The sequence below is a fragment of the Meles meles genome, chromosome 1, assembly GCF_922984935.1.
Source record: "Meles meles chromosome 1, mMelMel3.1 paternal haplotype, whole genome shotgun sequence".
NCBI lineage: Eukaryota > Metazoa > Chordata > Mammalia > Carnivora > Mustelidae > Meles > Meles meles.
In genome coordinates this window covers 208,162,817-208,182,199 of record NC_060066.1, presented here as the reverse complement: position 1 = coordinate 208,182,199, position 19,383 = coordinate 208,162,817, and the positions used below count along the sequence as shown (strand labels likewise).

Genomic DNA, 19,383 nt, shown 5'->3' with positions numbered 1-19,383 from the left:
AACGTTTAGCTGCTTTGGATGATCTCTATTCCCCTCCAGTAGAGTTGAAAACAAGCCTTGTTCATAGTTTCCATATAAGGGCTGATGTATAGGAACCCAAGGGCATTGGGTGAATGAAGGGTAATTTCCAGCAGACAGTTTCTTATCAAATTGCAGGAAGTTTGGAAGATTTAATAGGTTATTATGGGTCTTAGTTTCTTTATAATGTGTCTAGAGGCCTAGGACTGATTTTTCTTTGGGACACATTTTGTGATACCACGTCTGAGTAGAGTATCTAGCTTTCTAGAAATGTGTACAGTTGGCCGTTTTAACAGTGTGTGTCTCTGTAGAATATTCAGTCCCGTGAAAGATGAGTGATTTTAGGGCTTAATGACTAATTTCATTGAAGGGTTATAGTAATACTAAGATTTTGATTTGGGCCTTCTGGTTGGTATTGTTACATTTTCTGAGTTTCTTCAAGAGCCCAGCTATGGTTCTTTTATTCCTGTCTTTTTCCTAGTTCTCTTCGCTCCCACCTGTTCGGGTGGTCTTTGCTGTGACGATGGAAGGCAGCGCTCGGAAAGTCATCACTGTCCGGTCTGCCCTCATTGTAAAGAACAGGCTTGAGACGCCCATGGAGCTGAGACTGGATAGCCCGTCAGCTCCAGACAGTGAGTTTTGCCGTAGTCTGTCTTCCTTTTGTCTTGCGAGGGTCAGCCTTTTGGGTGGAAGAGCATTCCCTGAAGAAGCTGACCCTTTTTTCTGTGACAGAGCCCGTGGTGCTTCCCGCTATCATGCCAGGGGATTCGTTCGCGGTGCCTTTACATCTCACTTCCTGGCGGCTGCAGGCCCGGCCTAAAGGATTGGGCGTGTTTTTCTGTAAGGCTCCTATTCACTGGACCAATGTAGTGAAGACTGCAGAGGTTAGCAGCAGCAAACGAGAGTGCCACTCTATGGACTTGGACAAAAGCCGATTCTTCAGGTATGCACAGCGCTGCAATGGCATGTGAATTTTGCTTTTTAAAAAAAAAACTTGTTTTCTCTCTGTGGACCCTTAGTGATTCACTTGTGCTTGTTTAAAACCCTTAAGTTCTTATTCCTGAAGTCCTTGTGTTAGAGTTTATAAGGATTCGATTATTAATCTTTGGGGGGGGGTGGGACTGTTGCTTATCATTTGGTATTTATGGGAGAAACAACCAACACACACACTACTCACACATGTAAGGTAAGAAACTTGTATGGGTGCATCAGCAGGAATAGAGGACATGTAGAGAGGGAAGAAAAAAATATTTCTAGTTCCCATTCCTAAATTGAAAAGCAGGTTCTTGGGGTTGGAAGTTCTTCAAATGACAGATTTCAAAAGAATTTGGAGGAAGCCTTGTGAACCTAGTACTGACATTCCTTGGGGACCTTAACAAAGTTATCTAATCACTTAGACTCCTGCTTTCCCCTCCTGAAGAGTGTAAGTAATACATTTCTAGAGTTGGGTTGGTATTGTTTGGTCCTTCTGAACTTGGACTTTAAACTTACTTAGACTAGAGACTATCAGCTTTAGTTTTCTCTCTAGTGAAGACAGGGATTCATTTCGTTTAAACTTACAGAAGAAGGGCCAGAATAGTGTTGCCCTTTACCCAGATCGGCCAATGGTAAACAGACTGAAGAGAGAATTGAATAAACACACAGCTGTAACGGACTGCTTTAACACTTTCCTGTCAGTAATTTACAAAGCAAACAATAAAGATATGAAAGGATTTGAACAGTGCTGCCCATCAGTGCTTGTCATAGTTGGCATTTATAAAACACTTGAACCAACAACTCCGGACTGTACACTCACTTCATGTATGTATAATAGTCATCAAGAGAGACCATCTACTGGGCCATAAAATGAAGATCAGCAACTATTAAAAGAATTGGAACCATACACAATAAATGTCATTATCACAAAAGGATTAAACTGGGAATCAGTAACAATAAGATGCCTGTAAAGTCCCTAAGTATTTGGAAATTATACAGTAGATTTCTAAATAACCCAAGGGTCAAAAAAAGAAATCACAAAAGAAATTCAAAATATTTTAGAGCACCTGGGGTGGCTCAGTTGTTAAGCGTCTGCTTTTGGCTTGGGTCATGATCTCAGGGTCCTAGGATCAAGTTCTGCATCTAGCTTCCTGCTTTGTGGGGAGTGTGCTTCACCCTCTCCTTCTGCCACTCCCCCTGCTTGTGTTCCCTGTCTCTCTGTCAAGTAAATAAATAAAATCTTAAAAAATTTTTTTGAACTGAATAATAATAACAACTAGACATTAAAATATGGGGGGAAGCAGCAAAAGCAGTTCTAGAGTGTTTTGGTTTTTTGAGAAATGTGTAGCTTTTTAAATTTATTTATTTGTCAGAGAGAGAGAGAGAACACAGGCAGGGGGAGTGGCAGGCAGAGGGAGAAGTAGGCTCCCCGCTGAGCAAGGAGCCTGATGTGGGACTTGATCCCAGGACCCTAAGATGTGACCTGAGCTGAAGGCAGACTCTTTTTTTTTTTTTTTTTAAGATTTTTATTTATTTATTTGTCAGAGAGAGAGAGCGAGCACAGGCAGACAGAGTGGCAGGCAGAGACAGAGAGAGAGAAGCAGGCTCCCCGCCAAGCACGGAGCCCAATGCGGGACTCGATCCCAGGATGCTAGGATCATAACCTGAGCCGAAAGCAGCCGCTTAACCAGCTGAGCCACCCAGGTGTCCCTGAAGGCAGACTCTTAACCAACTGAGCCATTGAGGCATCCCGAGAAATGTGTAGCTTTTAATGGTCTTAGTAGAAAATAAGGAAGATGTAAAGTCAATGATCTAAGCTTCTGCCTTAAGGTAGAAAAAGAACAGCACATTAGACACAAACAAATAGGAAAAGCACCTGATAAAAATAAGTGTGGAAATCAGTGAAATAGAAAACAAACATAGAGAAAATCAATAGTGTCAGTTTGGCTTTTTGTAAGGATTAATAAATTTGGTTAGATGTCTAATAAGACTGATCAAGGAGAAAAGAAAGAAAACATAGGTTACCAATATAAGGAATGAAAAGAGGAGACATTATTACAGATCCTACAGACATTAAAGGGAGATTTCTATGAACAAATTTATACAAATAAATTCTAACCTGGAACGAAAGATTTCTTAAAAAAATATGAATTACCAAAATTGGCACAAAGAAGAAATAGAAAATCCAAATAGCCCAGTATCTCTTAAATATAATTTTTATAAACTTTTTTTTTAAAGATTTTATTTATTTATTTGACAGAGATCACAAGTAGGCAGCGAGGCAGGCAGAGAGAGAGAGAGGAGGAAGCAGGCTCCCTGCCTAGCAGAGAGCCTGATGTGGGGCTCGGTCCCAGGACCCTAAAATCATGACCTGAGCCGAAGAAGGCAGAGGCTTTAACCCACTGAGCCACCCAGGAGCCCCTTAAATATAATTTTTAATAAAAAGCCTTCCCAGGATGAAGATTCTAGGCCCATATGGCTTCACTAGTCAGTTCTTCCAGACATTTTAGGAAGAAATAGCACCAGTTCTGTGCAAAGTCTTTCAGAAAGCCGGGTAGGAGGGAACAGTTCCTCATTCATTTTATGAGGCCAGATACCAGATACCAGATACCAGATACCCAAACTGACAGATATTATTGAGGGAAAAAAGAGAGAGAACTACAAACTCATATTTCCCCAAGAGATAAAAAAAAATTCTTAACAAAATATTACCAAATAGAAATCCAGCAAGTGAGGTTTATTCTAGGAATGTAAGATTATACAAACATTTGAAAATAGATAAATGTATTTTACCATATTAACCTAAAAGACTAAAAAAAAAAAAAACAAAACCCATCAGATTACTCATTAAATGCCAAACAAAGAAAAAAGTATTTGATAGAGGGGTGCCTGGGTAGCTCAGTGAGTTAAAGCCTCTGCCTTCGGCTCAGATCATGATCTCAGGGTCCTGGGATCGAGCCCCGCATTGGGCTCTCTGCTCAGCAGGCAGCCTGCTTCCCTCTCTCTCTCTGCCTGCCTCTCTGCCTACTTGTGATTTTTCTGTCAAATAAATGAAAATCATTTAAAAAAAAAAGTGATAGCATTCAACACCCATTCATGGTAATATTCGGCAAATGAGGAACCAGAGGGACTTTTTCCAGTCTGTTTAAGGGCATCTGTCATAAACCTACAGCTGCCGTCATGCTGCAGCTACCATCATGCTTAATGATGAAACTTTAAACTTCTTTTTTCCTTGAGATTGAGAACCAACGACTTCATTTGATATTGCCGTAGTAGTCCTAGCTGTTGTGATATGGATAAATAAACAAGAAATTGAAAAAGCTTAAAGATCTGAAAAGACAAAATTTAATGTATGTAAATTACATGTATGTAGAAAACCATGGACTACACAGGAAAATTATGAGGCCTGATAAATTTTTTTTTTAATATTTTATTTATTTATTTGACAGAGAGAGAAGTCACAAGTAGGCAGAGAGGCAGGCAGAGAGAGAGGGAGAAACAGGCTCCCCACTGAGCAGAGAGCCCGATGCGGGGCTCGATCCCAGGACCCTGAGATCATGACCTGAGCCGAAGGCAGAGGCTTAAACCACTGAGCCACCCAGGCACCCCATGAGGCCTGATAAATTTATCAGGATTTAAGATCAACTTACAAAACTCAGTTGTATTCTTATATTCTGGCCATGAACATTTGGAAAGGTGATTTTAAAAAGAAAAGCGCCAAAACCCATAATTGCCCAGGAATCAATCAGAGGAATTATGTACTAGTCTTCTATGCTAGAAATGACAAAACTTGTCAAGAGATAGTAAAGAAAACCCAATAACTAAGTGGAAAACTAACCAAGTTTGTGGATTGGAAGACTCGATTTAAAAAAAAAAAAATTATTTATTTGACAGAGAGGATGCAGCGAGAGAGGGAACACAAGCAAGGGGAGTGGGAGAGGGAGAAGCAGGCTTCCCACTGAGCGGGGAGCCCAATGCAGGGCTTGATCTCAGGATCCCGGGATCACAACCTGAGCCGAAGGCAGACACTTAACGACTGAGCCCTCTAGGCCCCCCTGGAAGACTTGATATGTTTCGGATTTCCATGCTCACTAAACTGATTTGGAGGTACAACCCAGCTGGCCGTCAACAGGATGATCAATCAATAAATAAATGGCATATTCATCCATTGTCTTGTGGGTCAAGTTACTAATGCGCACAACAGCACGGCTGCATGTTGTAGACACCTCCTCTTTTGTGTAGACACACAAAAAGCCAGACACAGGGAGTGGTAAATACTGTATCATTCCGTTTACATGCAGCTCAATAATAGGCTTGACCAATCTGTAAATGACAAATAAAAGACAGTGGTTGCTTCTTTGTTAGGAGATGACATTGGAGGGAACTTTGCGGAATGAGAGAAGGATTGTATAACTGGTTTCGGGTAGCGGATAATGAGGTATACATTTTTGTCAAAACTCACCAACCTGAGCATTTAAAATGACCCGTTTTTAGTGTGATTTAATTATACCTCAGTAAATGATATCTTACTGCATTATTGAACCATTTTAAGGTATACTTTCTCATACTCCACTGAGGAGGAAAAATTCAAGTTCTTTGGTTTTTACAGTGTTTTGTCTCCATAGGTTTTGTGTGGCCATAAAGAAGGAGAATTACCCGGATTATATGCCCTCAAACATATTTTCTGATAGTGCAAAACAGATCTTCAGACAGCCTGGACATACCATATACCTCCTTCCAACTGTGGTCATCTGTAACTTGTTACCTTGTGAACTTGACTTTTATGTGAAAGGGATGCCAATTAATGGGACCCTGAAACCTGGCAAAGAGGTGGCCCTCCACACAGCTGATACATCGCAGAACATTGAACTAGGTGAGGGTTTAGTCCAAGAATCATTGGTGGTAATTCTATGGAAATGTCACCGAGTACTTTGTGAATTTTAGAGAAATTATAGCACACATGATATCTCAGTAACCCAGCTCAAGGGACTTATGCAACTAAAAAAAAAAAGAAACTTCTTAGAAAATCATCAAAAGAAAAACTGAACAAATCCAGAAGATTTAGAGGGAGGACTAAACAGAGCCCCTTTTCTGATGTTGCGCACTTGATGTGTGACTATAGGAAGTCGTTTCATCTTTTCAGACAGTGCTTTTTTTCCCTGGCTGTAAAATGAGCAAGATCCTGGGTCTCTCCTCTTTTCAGGAAAGGGGAAGACATGCGCTCAGCACACACGGGGCTCCAGGCATTAAGTCAGGTGCTTGCTTTCACACACGTGATCCGAGGTTTGGGGTTTACACACCAGGTGATTCTCAGGGACGGAGATAAACGACGTAAACGACCTCAACGTAGAGAACCGTTACTGTATTTGCAGCCTTTAAGGCCAAGAGGGGTGCCTGGAGTTTGGGCAGGATGTATGTTGCTTTAAGTCTGTCGTAGTCACATTGGAATCAGGATGACGGAGACACTTGTGTTGCTCCAGCTGCGCGAATGACCTCACTGTGTCCTCTCATTCGGTCTTCACACAACCCCTGTTTCAGGCAGACAGCTGTTAGCCCCATTCGACAGGCAAGGATCCCCAGACTCGCTGAACTTCAGCAGCATGTTCAACGGTGACTTGCTGACATCTCAGCAAATATGTAAATCCTTGAGCTTCATTTAGAAGGAAAAAACAACGCAGTGCTAGTCATCCATTCTAAAGAAAACAGGTGTCTGTTCTGACATTTAAGTATCTCTCCAACAAACGTTCCTGGAGCCCTGTAGAAAATGCAGATGTCCCCGCCCCCCACAACTGCACGCACACCTGGCACTCCTACCTTCCCGCTCACGCTCCACCGGGATGATCACTTTCAGTAAAAGTCCTGTGACAGACCCGTTCTCCCCATTTGGCAGAGGAGACACAGCGAGCGAGGTAAGCTTCCCCCACCCCTACCCCCTGCCAAATCGCACAGCGGGTAAGGACAGACTGGGAATTGGAAACCAGGCCGTGTGACTGCCCAAGACCTTGCCTCTTACCCTGTGCTCGCCTTCCCTGTGTTTGAGGTTCCTGCCCAGCCCCGGGCCTGAAGCTCACAGCACTCATAGCTGTTATTGATAGCTGTTCGGTAGTGTCGTCCTTCTGATGACGCAGTTCGGACTCTCTGGTCTACCTTCCAGACCGTCTGGTTTGCTTCACATGTATCTCACCCCCGACTAAAGGAAAACGGCCATTCTGATGAGACTTTTGCCAGTTACAGACGTAGTTCCTGATTTCTCCGAAAGGAGCCCAACTTTGTTTGGCTGCAGGCTCGTTTGACAAACCGAAGTGAGAACCCAGGCAGACAATGGCTTGTATCTTCTTTAGGGGTATCCCTGGAGAATTTTCCACTGTGTAAGGAACTGCTCATTCCACCGGGAACCCAGAACTACATGGTGAGGATGCGACTGTATGACATCAACCGGCGGCAGCTGAACCTCACCATCCGCATCGTGTGTCGAGCAGAAGGGTCTTTGAAGATCTTCATTTCTGCTCCGTATTGGTTGATTAACAAAACAGGTATGTACAGAGGCCGCTCAAGTAGGCCTTTGGCGTTGGCCATGGGAATTCAGATTTATTCGCTCAGCTAACTGAACGGAGCCAATACAAATAGATTACTTCAACAGTCTAAGCTGCGGAAACCCTCCTGCTTCCATAATAAGTGCTTAATCATGGTCAAAAGCGTCTTTTCAGACAACAAGCCGAGCCCACCAAATAAATTCGATTTTCACGATTCTCCCTCTTGATGATGTTTCTCCTTTACCGTCTGCATCTGTCTTGCGTAGACTGGATGGGATTGATGTAAATTTTCCCCCTCCTTCCTAAAGGGTTACCACTGATCTTCAGACAGGACAATGCAAAGACAGATGCCGCAGGCCAGTTTGAGGAACACGAGCTGGCCCGGAGCCTGAGCCCTCTCTTATTCTGCTACGCTGACAGAGAGCAGCCAAACCTGTGAGTACCGTTCTTTATGGGAAGGGGAAATTAGCAAAGGCTAGAGTGTATCCGTGCAAGTGGAAATATACTGTAGATAACAGTCCGGGCTTGGCGGGGGAGTAGGACTATGACCTAATGGGATTTTTTCGGATCTAATTTCTGTGTCATTTGAGATTGAAAATAAACCATTTGGTGGGCTTATAATGAAAGCTAGTTTTATTTTACATGTATTGAAGTAGTTCTATTCATAACTCGGCCAGTGGGGAGAACCCACGTGTTCCCTTCCCCGCTCTCTGTGGGTTTCTCCTGCAGCCGTCAGCATGGGCAACGGAGCTGGCATCAGAGGGGAGGTACCCTGGCCCTTTGGTAAAATGTCCGCCCCCTTGACCCAGCCCAGGGTGTTTTTCGAAATAAACTGTGCCATTTCAAGAGCTCGGAGCCCTCACTGCGTGTTTAAAGTCAGGGGCCAGCCGCGGCTGCGAGGTTTAGATGACCTGGCCTTTGGGCCTGTGGTAGGAGCACAAATTCCCTTTTGTTCTTGGTTGTGATGTTCTGCTTTTTATAGGAGTCTTCTCATTTAGAGCCTTCCTCAGAGGGGGGTGAGAGCAGGGCCCTCCCCTGCTGCAGGGAAGTGCAGGGGGGCCACCGAGGGAGGACGGCTTCAGGAGCGCCGCAGACGCGGCAGTCTCGGACCGACTGGGGACTGACGGGACATGGAGGGCGATACAGACAGCCTGACACAGTCTCACGCCTTTACCGAGAGGATGCTGATGGTTCTAGATCAAGAACCAGTTTGACTTACCCAGGGAACCCACGGTTCACGAAGCATCTCTGCCTTGCGCACCACGTCCCAGTGGATTAGGCAGGGCGGGAAGTACTGTTTCATAGTAAGACGAGGAAACTGAGGCTACATGGCTGGTTCGTGGTACAGTCGGAGCACACGTTCGGGAAGTTTGTCTCCAGGACCCGGGACAAGACACTGGCCAACCAGATGGCGCTTTGCCGTTGTAACATTACCAGGCCTGGGAAAGAAAACCCCATGAGCTGCATCTCCTGCACATACATTTCTGGGGTGCACAGTCGTGTACATCCTTTGCTCTTACGGTCAAGGTGTTTCACGAACCCCTGAAACACCTGAGATAGGAAAGTATCACTTTGCCTCGACTCCTTGTTTCCCGGAGGATTAAGGTGTTGTAGTCCTTTCCTTATGGTTTAAGCTGATTGAATCCTGTTTTCTCCGAACGTGTCCCGGTGTAGGTGTCAGTACATTTCACACATTGCAGTACCGTGTGCGCCTCTAAGATCAGGGTTCTGGCCCCTGGCTGACTGCCCTGCTGTGCTGGGGAGTCACACGAGAGTGAGCAGGAGTCCGTGTTAGGGTTCTGGTTTGGGGTGGCAGATACAGCAGCGGTTCCTGGTTAAGACTTTCTCACGGCTGAATGCATATATCTCTGCTTTTCTGCCCCACAGCTGCACGATGAGAATCGGAAGGGGGATTCACCCTGAAGGCATGCCGGGCTGGTGTCAGGGCTTCTCACTGGATGGTGGTAGTGGTGTCCGAGCTTTGAAAGTCATCCAGCAAGGAAACCGCCCAGGGCTGATCTATAACATTGGTGGGTTACATTTGGAGCAGCGGGAGAATCAGAACCATTGGCCGATGACCTCAGGCTTGGAGGAATAAGCTGGCCATACGTTTTGGCCAGGCTGCAAGTGCTGATTTTCTCATTTGGCATTGGGTCAGGTATCTGTTCTCTGAATGCTAGATTGATATCAACACAGATCTGTTCTCCTCGGCATCCAAGGAGCCACCAAAATACTGCCCTTTTGAGGTCTGGGGCTCTGTTTAATTTCAGACTCACCTGTGTCAGGAAAGTATCGGTTTGGCTTGAATCCCTGGTTTTCATGGGAATAATAGGAACACTTAGAATGCCTTTCATCCTCCAAGCATTTCCCACGCATTCATTAAAACTTGCCAACCCTAAGAGGGTAAGAAGCATTGTTCTCCTTGAAACTGAAGCAGAGAGGTTAAGTGACTTGCCCAGATGCAAAGGGCAAGTCTGGGTCAGAAGTAGGATTATGACTGGGGCATACGCATTTGAAGCAAAAATATCATAAGATGTACATAGCAGTTATAGTAATTAGAAGCCCCTAAGCTAGTTTAACTTCTTGAGGTGGAGGGTATTGAAGGAAGGGGAGAGGGCTGTTCCTACATTCCTCGTAGCCATCTGCAATAGTCAGAACACTTTCTGAAGGGTGCAGATAAGTTTGACTTAAATATGTCTCGGGTTAAAATGTTAGCAGCGCACCCTTCCTTTAGTATATAATTTCCAAAGATCTCAAAGCACTGTGGAGTGTTGAATGCCGGAAAACCCTCTAGAACTGCGCTGTCCGTTGAACTCTCTACGATGATGGCCCTAGCCACGTGTGGCCGCCGAGCACACAGAGATGGGGCAGGTGTGGCCTGGGAGTTGCGTCTCTCGTTGCACTTGATTTTAATGAATTTAAATAGCCGTTCAGGATTAATGGCAACTGTAATCGGTCAGTGCAGCTACAAAGAGTCCTGTTGTAGAAGGAAAATCTGAGGCGGTTTCATGTAGCTGTTTACCCTGAGTCCCGAAGAAGGTCAGAGGTATATTTAAGTATTTGAGGACTTATTAGCAAGAGTCCCTTCCAAGCCCAGCTTCCTTTTACTGTTTTTGGAACATGAATTCATATGCGTTCTCCTGGGAACTGTCTCCTTTAAGGTTGACGTTAAGATTTTTAGTAGAAGAAATAAACTTTCTGTGATCCTCCCGGCAGGGATCATTTTCTTTCTTTCTTTCTTTTATATTATTGTTATTATTATTATTAGTTTGTTTGCTGTGGGTCATTTTCTGTACTCTGTCTTTGCATCTATTGTTTCACCTCTTGAGTATACGCAAAGGCTGCGTTTCAGGCTGCGTTTGGCTATCTGCCAGGGTGTCTTGTCCTTGAGACAGTTCCCAAAGAAAGACACCGCACGTTGACTAGAAGCCACAGTTGGGACAGACTCGGGGAGAAGTGGAGCTTGTGGCTTCTGAGCAGCTGGCCCTCAGGAAGCACCTGCCTCACCTGCAGAGAGGCAGACAGGTCGCTGGTCAGAAGTACGGTGTGAGGACGCTTACAAACTTTTATGCGAGGAACATTCATGAAAAGTCATGTTTTTAGGAACAGTACTGTGATAGGAATTTTGTTGTTACACCAAAGAAAGGGATAGAGGGGGTGGGCTAAGATAGAGCTTTATAATTCCTAAGGATCATGAGATCTTGGCATGTATTATCAAGGGAATTTGTGGAATCTCTCCCTTGAATATTTTTGAAGAATGAGATAACCAGCTCCCTATCAGGAGAGTTTAAAAGTGAAGTCCCAAGATGAAAAGCCAGGGAGGACCTCGCCAGTTAGCCTTACATGTACCTCCAAAAAGAAGGATTTTTGTACATTTTAGTCTTAACAGATACTCATTTATTGGGAGTTTGCCAAGGCAATCGAAGATGAAAAAGGACATAAAATAGCCTGCTTTAAAAAATTGGGTCTTTTTTTTTCTTAAAACTTTATTTATTTATTTGACAGGGAGAGAGAGACAGCAAGAGAGGGAACACAAGCAGGGGGAGTGGGAGAGGGAGAAGCAGGCTTCCCGCTGAGCAGGGAGCCCGATGAGGTGCTCGATCCCAGGACCCTGGGATCATGACCTGAGCTGAAGGCAGGTGCTTAACCACAGAGCCACCCGGGAGACCCTTAAATTGGGTCTTGATACTGTAGACTCTTCTTGCAATATCAAGTTAAATATATCTTTTTTAGGCAGACTTTGTATTGGTTAGGATCAGCTAGCTGTGAATGTCGATTTCTGACAGTGCTTTCCAGAAAAAAAAAAAAAATAGGGCACATCTCCTTATTCGAGTATTATGTAGCATTTCTTAGGTACAGAATTTCAGACTTTGTCTGTTTTTGTGATTTGCTCCATCTTTCAGGTATTTTGAAGACTTAGATTTAAAGCCACACCAGCTTTTTCAAGCCAGTACAGGTGAATTATGGAGTTAACAGACTGGACTGTTTATAGCTCGGGCTATGTTGGGACACCCAGGACACCCAGTTATCATGTCCTAAGATCTCCTCTTTCTTTATGGTTCTCTTGACACTTGTTGACTGCTGCATCGGGTCCTTATAAATGTCCCATCATGATAGGAACAAGGGCTTCTGAGGCGGTGCCTAGGGTTGAACCCCAAGTGTGTCACTGATGGGCTCTGTGACCCAATGCCCAAGTTGCCTCGTCTGTAAAAAGGAAAGACCAAAAATACTATCTCATAAGGTTGTTAGGAGAATTAAATGTAGAGCCTTTGGGAGAGGTGCAGCCTGCATTAAGAATTCAATAAATACTATTTTTATTATTTCTAACTATCACTATTTTTCTTTTCTTTTTTTTTTTTTTTAAAGATTTTACTTATTTATTTGACAGACGGAGATCAGATCTGAAGGCAGAGGCTTAACCCACTGAGCCACCCAGGCGCCCTAACTATCCATATTTTTATCATCGTATAACCAGAGCTCAGCCTAGTGCCTCCAATATAGTTGCTGTTATTATCTGAATGAATGAATAACGTATCCCACTGAGTTTTGTAGTTTTTAACCCACTGAGCCACCTAGGCGCCCCGAGTTTTATAGTTTTTAAAGTTGTTATCAGAGTTTTTAAGATGACTCAGTGCTATTTTCTCTTCTTTCTTTGGGGTCCAGTGTTTGGAGACACCCAGCTGAACCATTATGACTTTCTTGCCTTGACATGTGTTTCGTTTACTAGCCTGTTTTCCCAGGACATGGTAGGTGCCGGCAACACCTGTCTTGTGAATGAATACTTCCTGTGATACTTAGCTTCGTGGTTCAGCTGGGTTCTCGGGCAGTGGGCTAGAAGAAAGTCCTAGAGGAGAGTCTGCTGCGTGCAGGGCCGTGTAGGATCCAGTTAAGTAATCTGAAGTTTCTGCCGTATCATGTGAAAGGGACAAATTCTCAAAAGAGGGAATTTTGTGTCCCGGAGGTGAACAGAAAGGTAGCATATAAACTGCCTTAGTGGCCCGCTTCATAAATGGCAGTCACCGGTACCTGTGGCTGAACACCTGTGTGTTGCAGCTGCTCTCATGATTGGGCACCCTTTAGGGAGAAGCTAGGAATTACGAAGGTATCGGTATCACCACAGAAGGCCGAAGTGGACATGCAGAATAAGACTTGGAGTGCAGTTGTGTTCATTCGTTCTCGGAAGGCTTGACAGCGTCTCTGGATGATGTGATTGTTTTTTCAGGGAAACTATGTACTTGGGAAGCCTGTTGATATCTGTCAGACTACAGATTTTCTTTCTTGTGATCAACTCACAGAAGTGGTTCTTATTATTTGCAGGTATTGATGTCAAGAAAGGCCGAGGTCGATATATCGACACCTGTATGGTCATCTTTGCCCCTCGTTACCTGTTAGATAATAAATCATCTCACAAGCTTGCATTCGCACAGAGGGAATTTGCCCGGGGACAGGTAAGTCGTTCCCTTTTGAAGAATGACTCATGCTTATTTAATAGCACGGATAATTTTCAGGCCGTGGCTTATCTCTCCATCAGCACTGTGAGTTTTGTGATGTGAATGACCATTTTGTGCCTCTGAAACCCTAACTAGCTCATGGTAGAGGGCAAGGCTCACAGTAGGTGGTTACTCAGGGACATTTGCTCTCGTAACTCGATTTGTTGACTAAAGCCAGGGATCCTGTGTATTTCAGGGAACAGCCAATCCCGAAGGCTACATTTCCACCCTTCCTGGTTCCAGCGTGGTGTTCCACTGGCCTCGGAATGATTATGACCAGCTCTTATGTGTCAGACTGATGGATGTTCCCAATTGTATTTGGTCCGGAGGCTTTGAAGTCAACAAGAATAATTCCTTCCATATCAACATGAGGTAAATTCAGAGACTGTATTTAGACAAAAAGTAGCCATGTTTGAGGTACAGCAATGTAAATGGTGAGCTGTAAATCCCATATACATTGGAAACATCTCCAAAGCTATTAAATAGTAAATAATAATTTTACCCTTCATGAAATGAGCACATACGTTTCTAGCTCAAAGTTCTTAAAACTGTGAGCAGGTAAGTATGACCGAATGTTTTGGTGGAAGGAATCAAAGGGCATGTTGACAGTTTTGACCGTGGTATAGTTGCTGTGGGCTGAGGCTTATAAATCCAGGGCATTGCACTGAGCTCGTGGTTGCCTGCGACTCTGAAAATTCTGTCTGTATTTAGATGCTAACATTGTTTATAGACGGTGTTGCCTATTTTTCCAACTGTGTATGTTCTTCTCTCTCTTGGTTGTTTTAGTAAGTCATCTGGCCTTCTTTGCCTAACCCAGTGACCCTCAGGTCCTTATTAAGAAAAATTAAACAGACTCAGCATCAACCACCACACGATGACTTTTTTCTTTCTGCTTTTATCAAATGCTTTAAAAAACAAGTATTAAATTTTTTGAAATTGTGATAAAATACACATACCATATGAAAAAGATAACACAAAGTCACAGATTATTTTGTGGGCTTGGGTACATAACATGAAATTTACCATCTTAACCATTTTTAAGTTCACTAGGTTAAGTGTACCCACACTATAGGGCAGTCGGTGTCCCCAGCTCTTGCAAAATGAAGCTCTATCCCCATTAACACAACTATACATCCCCCTTCTTCAACCCCTGACAACCACTTATCTACTTTCTGTGTGAATTTGGCTACTCAGGTGCCTCAAATTGAGTGGGATTGTACAGTATTTGTCTTTCTGTGACTGACTCATTTCGCTTAGCATAATGTCCTTAAGGTTGGTCTGTGTTGGAGCAGGTGTCCAAATGTCCTTCCTTTTTAAGACTGAATACTACTCCATTGTATGTACAGACCACCTTTGACTTCTTATCCGGCTACCTGTTGGTGGACACTCAGGGCACTTCTACGTTTGGGTGTTGTGAAGAGCGCTGCTGTGAACGTGGCTGCACTGCGATCTCTTTGAGCCCCTGCATTCAGTTCTTTGGGTCTGTGCTCAGAAACGGAATTGCTGGATCATATGGTCATTCTAATTTTTTTTTAAAGATTTATTTATTTGTTTATTTAGAGAGAGAGAGAGAAAGCACACCTGCGAGTGGGGCGAGGGGCAGACTTCACACTGAGACTGGAGGTCAATTCAGAGCTCCATCTCACGACCCTGAGATCATGACCTGAGCCGAAACCAAGAGTGAGACACTTAACTGACTGAGTCACCCAGGTGTCCCTGGTGATTCAGATTGTTTTTTTTAAGACTGATTGATTGATTGACTGACTGAAGAGAGAACGCATGGGGATAGAGGAAGAGGGAACGAATCTCATGCTGACTTTGTGCTGAGCTCAGAGCCTGATGCGGGGCTCCATCTCACAACCCGGAGATCATGACCTGAGCAGAAACCAAGAGTCAGATGCTTAACCAACTGAGCCATCCAGGCGCCCCCTAATTTTTAATTCTTTGAGGAACCCCATAGTATTTTCCATAGTAGCTGCTCTTTACGTTTCTACCAACAGTGCGCAAGGATTCTTAATTTCTCTACACCTTCACTGACACTTGTTACTTTCAGCTTTTTTGATAACCTCCATAGTGGGTGTGAGATGGCTCTCTGTGGTTTTCATTCACGTTTCTCTTATGGTGGGTGATGTTGAGCTTCTTTTTATATGCTTGTTGGCCATCTGGATGTCTTCTTTGGAGAGATGTCTGTTCATTGCTTGCCCAGTTTTGAACCGTTCGTTTTTCTGTTACTGAGTTACAGGAGTCTTTTACGTATTCTGGATAGTAACCCCCTTAGAGAGACATGACTTGTGTTTATTTCTCTCCCATTCTGTACAATGCCTATTTGTTCTGCCCACTGTTCATGACATATAGAAGTTTTTAATTTTGATGTACTCCAACTTCCCTCCTTTAACTTCTGTTCCCTGTGCTTTTGATGTCATACCCGGAAATCACCGCCAAATCCACTTTGTGAAGCTTCCCCTTCCGTTTTCTTCTGAGAGTTTCATGCTTTTGGCTCTGACTCTGAGGTCTTGGATCCATTTTGAGTAATGTGTGGATATGGTGCAAGGTAAAGGTTCAACTCCATTCTTTTGTTTGTGGATATCCAGTTTTTCCTAACACCATTTGTTGAAATGACTGTCCTTTCCTATATGGGATGGTCTTGGCACCCTTGTCAAAAATTACTTGACTCTAAATGTGAGAGTTTACTTTTGGGTTCTCTGTTCCATTTTCTGTGTGTTTCTCTTTATGTTAGTATCACACTGTTTTGAATAATGTAACTTTGTAATAAGTTCTGAAATCAGGAAGTGTGAAACTTCCAACTTTGGGTTTGTTTTTTTTTTTTTTTTAAAGATTTTATTTATTTATTTGACAGAGAGAGAGATCACAAGTAGGCAGAGAGGCAGGCAGAGAGCGAGGAGGAAGCAGGCTCCCTGCAGAGCAGAGAGCCCGATGCGGGGCTCGATCCCAGGACCCCGAGATCATGACCCGAGCCGAAGGCAGCGGCTTAATCCACTGAGCCACCCAGGTGCCCCCCAACTTCGGGTTTTTTTTAGGATTATTTTGGGGGCTCCTGGCTGCCTCAGTCGGTAGAACATGTGACTCTTGATCTCGGGGTTGTAAATTCAAGCCCCATGTTGGGTATAGAGATGATTTTAAAACAAAATCTTTAGGGATGCCTGGGTGGCTCAGTGTGTTAAAGCCTCTGCCTTCGGCTCGGGTCATGGTCTCCGGATCCTGGGATCGACCCCCGCATCGGGCTCTCGGCTCAGTAGGGAGCCTGCTTCCTCCTCTCTCTCTCAGCCTGCCTCTCTGACTACTTGTGATCTGTCTGTCAAATAAATAAATAAAAATCTTAAAAAATAATAATAAAATGAAATAAAATAAAACAAAATCTTTAAAAAATTATTTTAGCTGTTTGGAATTCTTGATTCTATGAGAGTTTCAGGGTAAATTTTTCTATTTCTAGAAAAAACCACTTGGGATTTGGGTAGGGACTGTATCGAATGTGTAGATCCACATTTAATGGCAGCATTGCCATCTCAACAACATTAAGTCTTTGGTTGGATCTGTACACGTGGGATGCCATTCTATTTATCTGTGTCCTGTTTAATTTCTTTCATCAAATCCTTTGGCAACTAAAGACACTGAAGTCATTGCTATTTTTAAGTATTTAGAAGCAAAATTTAAGTGTTTATACTTTATGGTTAGTTCTCCATTGAGAACACTCTTGTAAGGGAACAGGAAAATGGCTGATTTAAGACTAGATAATGCAAAGTAGTATCTGTATTTGACTTTTTTCAAGCATGCACTGTCTGAGGATTGTTTTTTTTCCTTTGTGGTCAGTGGTATATTCCTTTTGCCCTGGCCCTGGTTAGAGCTCATTGCATCTGGTAAAGGGGTTTTCAAGCTGTGTTCTTAGGAGTCATTGGGGGTTTAAGGAGGTGACTTCAGGGGCTGAAGGAGCCAAATGGGCAGGGCTCCAGGGCATTCATCCCTGCTTTAACCAGAGCTCTTGTCTGCCAGTATCCTGTGTCCCCCCAGACTTCATGCGTTGGGGACATGAGGCGTTAGTTCTGCAGCTAAAACCACCCGTGGCTTATGTACTGCTTGGGTGGAGGTCGCCTGGATACGTTGTGTGAGAAGAGGAAGCCAATTCAGAATTAAGCAAAAGTTGTTCATGACTAGATCAAGGAAGAAAGGGAGGAAGGAAGGAAAATGTGGGGAGGTGGGAGATGAAGATGGTATACCTCTGTTAACCCTTTGGAATGGGTTTAGTGCACAGAGCTACTGAGCACAGAGCCAAAGCCTCTTTCTTTGCCCTTCTCCACGTTTTCATTTTGAAATGCTTAAACCTACAGAAAGCTCACGAGTGGTATAAGAAAACCCCTTTATCTTTCACTGGATACAGCTACATGTTAGCGTCTTGCTGTGTCCTTGCTGTGTCTTGCATGCATGCATGCATGCATACTTCTCTCGAGCCATTTGAAAGTATATCGAACTCATCCTGTTAGTTTAGCCAGAAGCACTTCATTCGTCTACCTAAAGACGAGCACATTTTTCTGAGTAAATATACTATCATTACACGCTGAAAAAATTGAATATTGGTTTGTTTTCTGATTTTTTTTTTTTAAGGTCATCTCTACACCCAACGTAGGGCTCAAATTCACAGCCAAGAGACCAAGAATCACACGCTCTACTGACTGGCCACCCTGGCATGCCCTGATAAAGTCTTTTGAAACATCCTTCATAGGGGCATCAAGTGGCACAGTCATTTGAGCATCTGACTCTTGGTTTTGGCTCCAGTTGTGATCTCAGGGTCACGAGATCGACTTCTGGGTCTGGCTCCATGCACAGCGCAGAATCTACTTGGGATTCTCTGTCCCTGTCCCTCTGCCCCTCCTGCTCGTGCTCTTTCTCTCTCTCTCTGAAATAAATGAATAAATCTTAAAAAAAAAAAAAAAAAAAGGAAGAAAGAAAGAAATGTCTTTTACAATAAAACAGCACCCCTCCTCCTGATTGAGGACCTGGTCACGGATCATGCATTTTATTCGGCAGATAGAGCCATCCACTTTAATCTAGAGTAGTCCTGCTTTTCCTTCTTTGCCTTTTTTGTTTGTTTGTTTTCCTTCTTTGCCTTTTTTGACATTGAAATTCTTAAAGACTCCAAGCCAGTTTCTTTTTTTTTTTTTTTTAATTTTTTAAATTAACACATAATGTATTATTTGCCCCAGGGGAGCAGGTCTGTGAATCGCTGGGTTTACACACTTCACAGCACTCACCATAGCACATACACTCCCCAATGTCCATAACCCAGCCACCCTCTCCCTACCCCCTCCCCCCCGGCCACCCTCAGTTTGTTTTGTGACAGTAAGAGTCTCTTACGGTTTGTCTCCCTCCCAATCCCATCTTGTTTCATTTATTCTTTTCCTACCCCCAAACCCCCTATGTTGCATCTCAACTTCCTCATATCAGGGAGATCATATGATAGTTGTCTTTCTCTGATTGACTTGTTTCATTCAGCATAATACCCTCTAGTTCCATCCATGTCATTGCAAATGATAAGATTTTGTTTCTTTTGATGGCTGCATAGTATTCCATTGTATATATATACCACATCTTCTTTATCCATTCATCTGTTGATGGACATCTAGGCTCTTAGAAAATAGAATGTTCTATTTAGAAACATTTAGAACATTTAGAAACATTTAGAAACAATAGAATGTTCTATTTAGAAAATAGAATGTTCTGTTTTCTTTTTTCTGAGAGTTTCCTGTACATAGACTTAGGTCAGACATTTTTGGTAAGAGTGCTACCTATGTGGTTCTGTGTGTTTCTCAGTGGGTCACACAGGAAGCCTGTGATCCGTTGGTCCCATTATCGAT

At 43.5% G+C, this 19,383-nt stretch overlaps 1 protein-coding gene across 9 annotated transcripts in view; it reads left to right on the top strand.

Moving 5' to 3' along the window:
• Positions 1-19,383, top strand: part of VPS13D (vacuolar protein sorting 13 homolog D) — a 256,878-nt gene that overhangs the window by 106,620 nt on the left and 130,875 nt on the right. For all 9 annotated transcript variants that reach the window (XM_046008769.1, XM_046008742.1, XM_046008734.1 and 6 more), the window contains 8 exons: positions 500-650; positions 751-961; positions 5,619-5,866; positions 7,335-7,526; positions 7,835-7,961; positions 9,414-9,556; positions 13,344-13,474; positions 13,713-13,888. In XM_046008769.1, the coding sequence (XP_045864725.1) occupies positions 500-650; positions 751-961; positions 5,619-5,866; positions 7,335-7,526; positions 7,835-7,961; positions 9,414-9,556; positions 13,344-13,474; positions 13,713-13,888 (1,379 nt within the window). The remainder of the gene's footprint in view (positions 1-499; positions 651-750; positions 962-5,618; positions 5,867-7,334; positions 7,527-7,834; positions 7,962-9,413; positions 9,557-13,343; positions 13,475-13,712; positions 13,889-19,383) is intronic.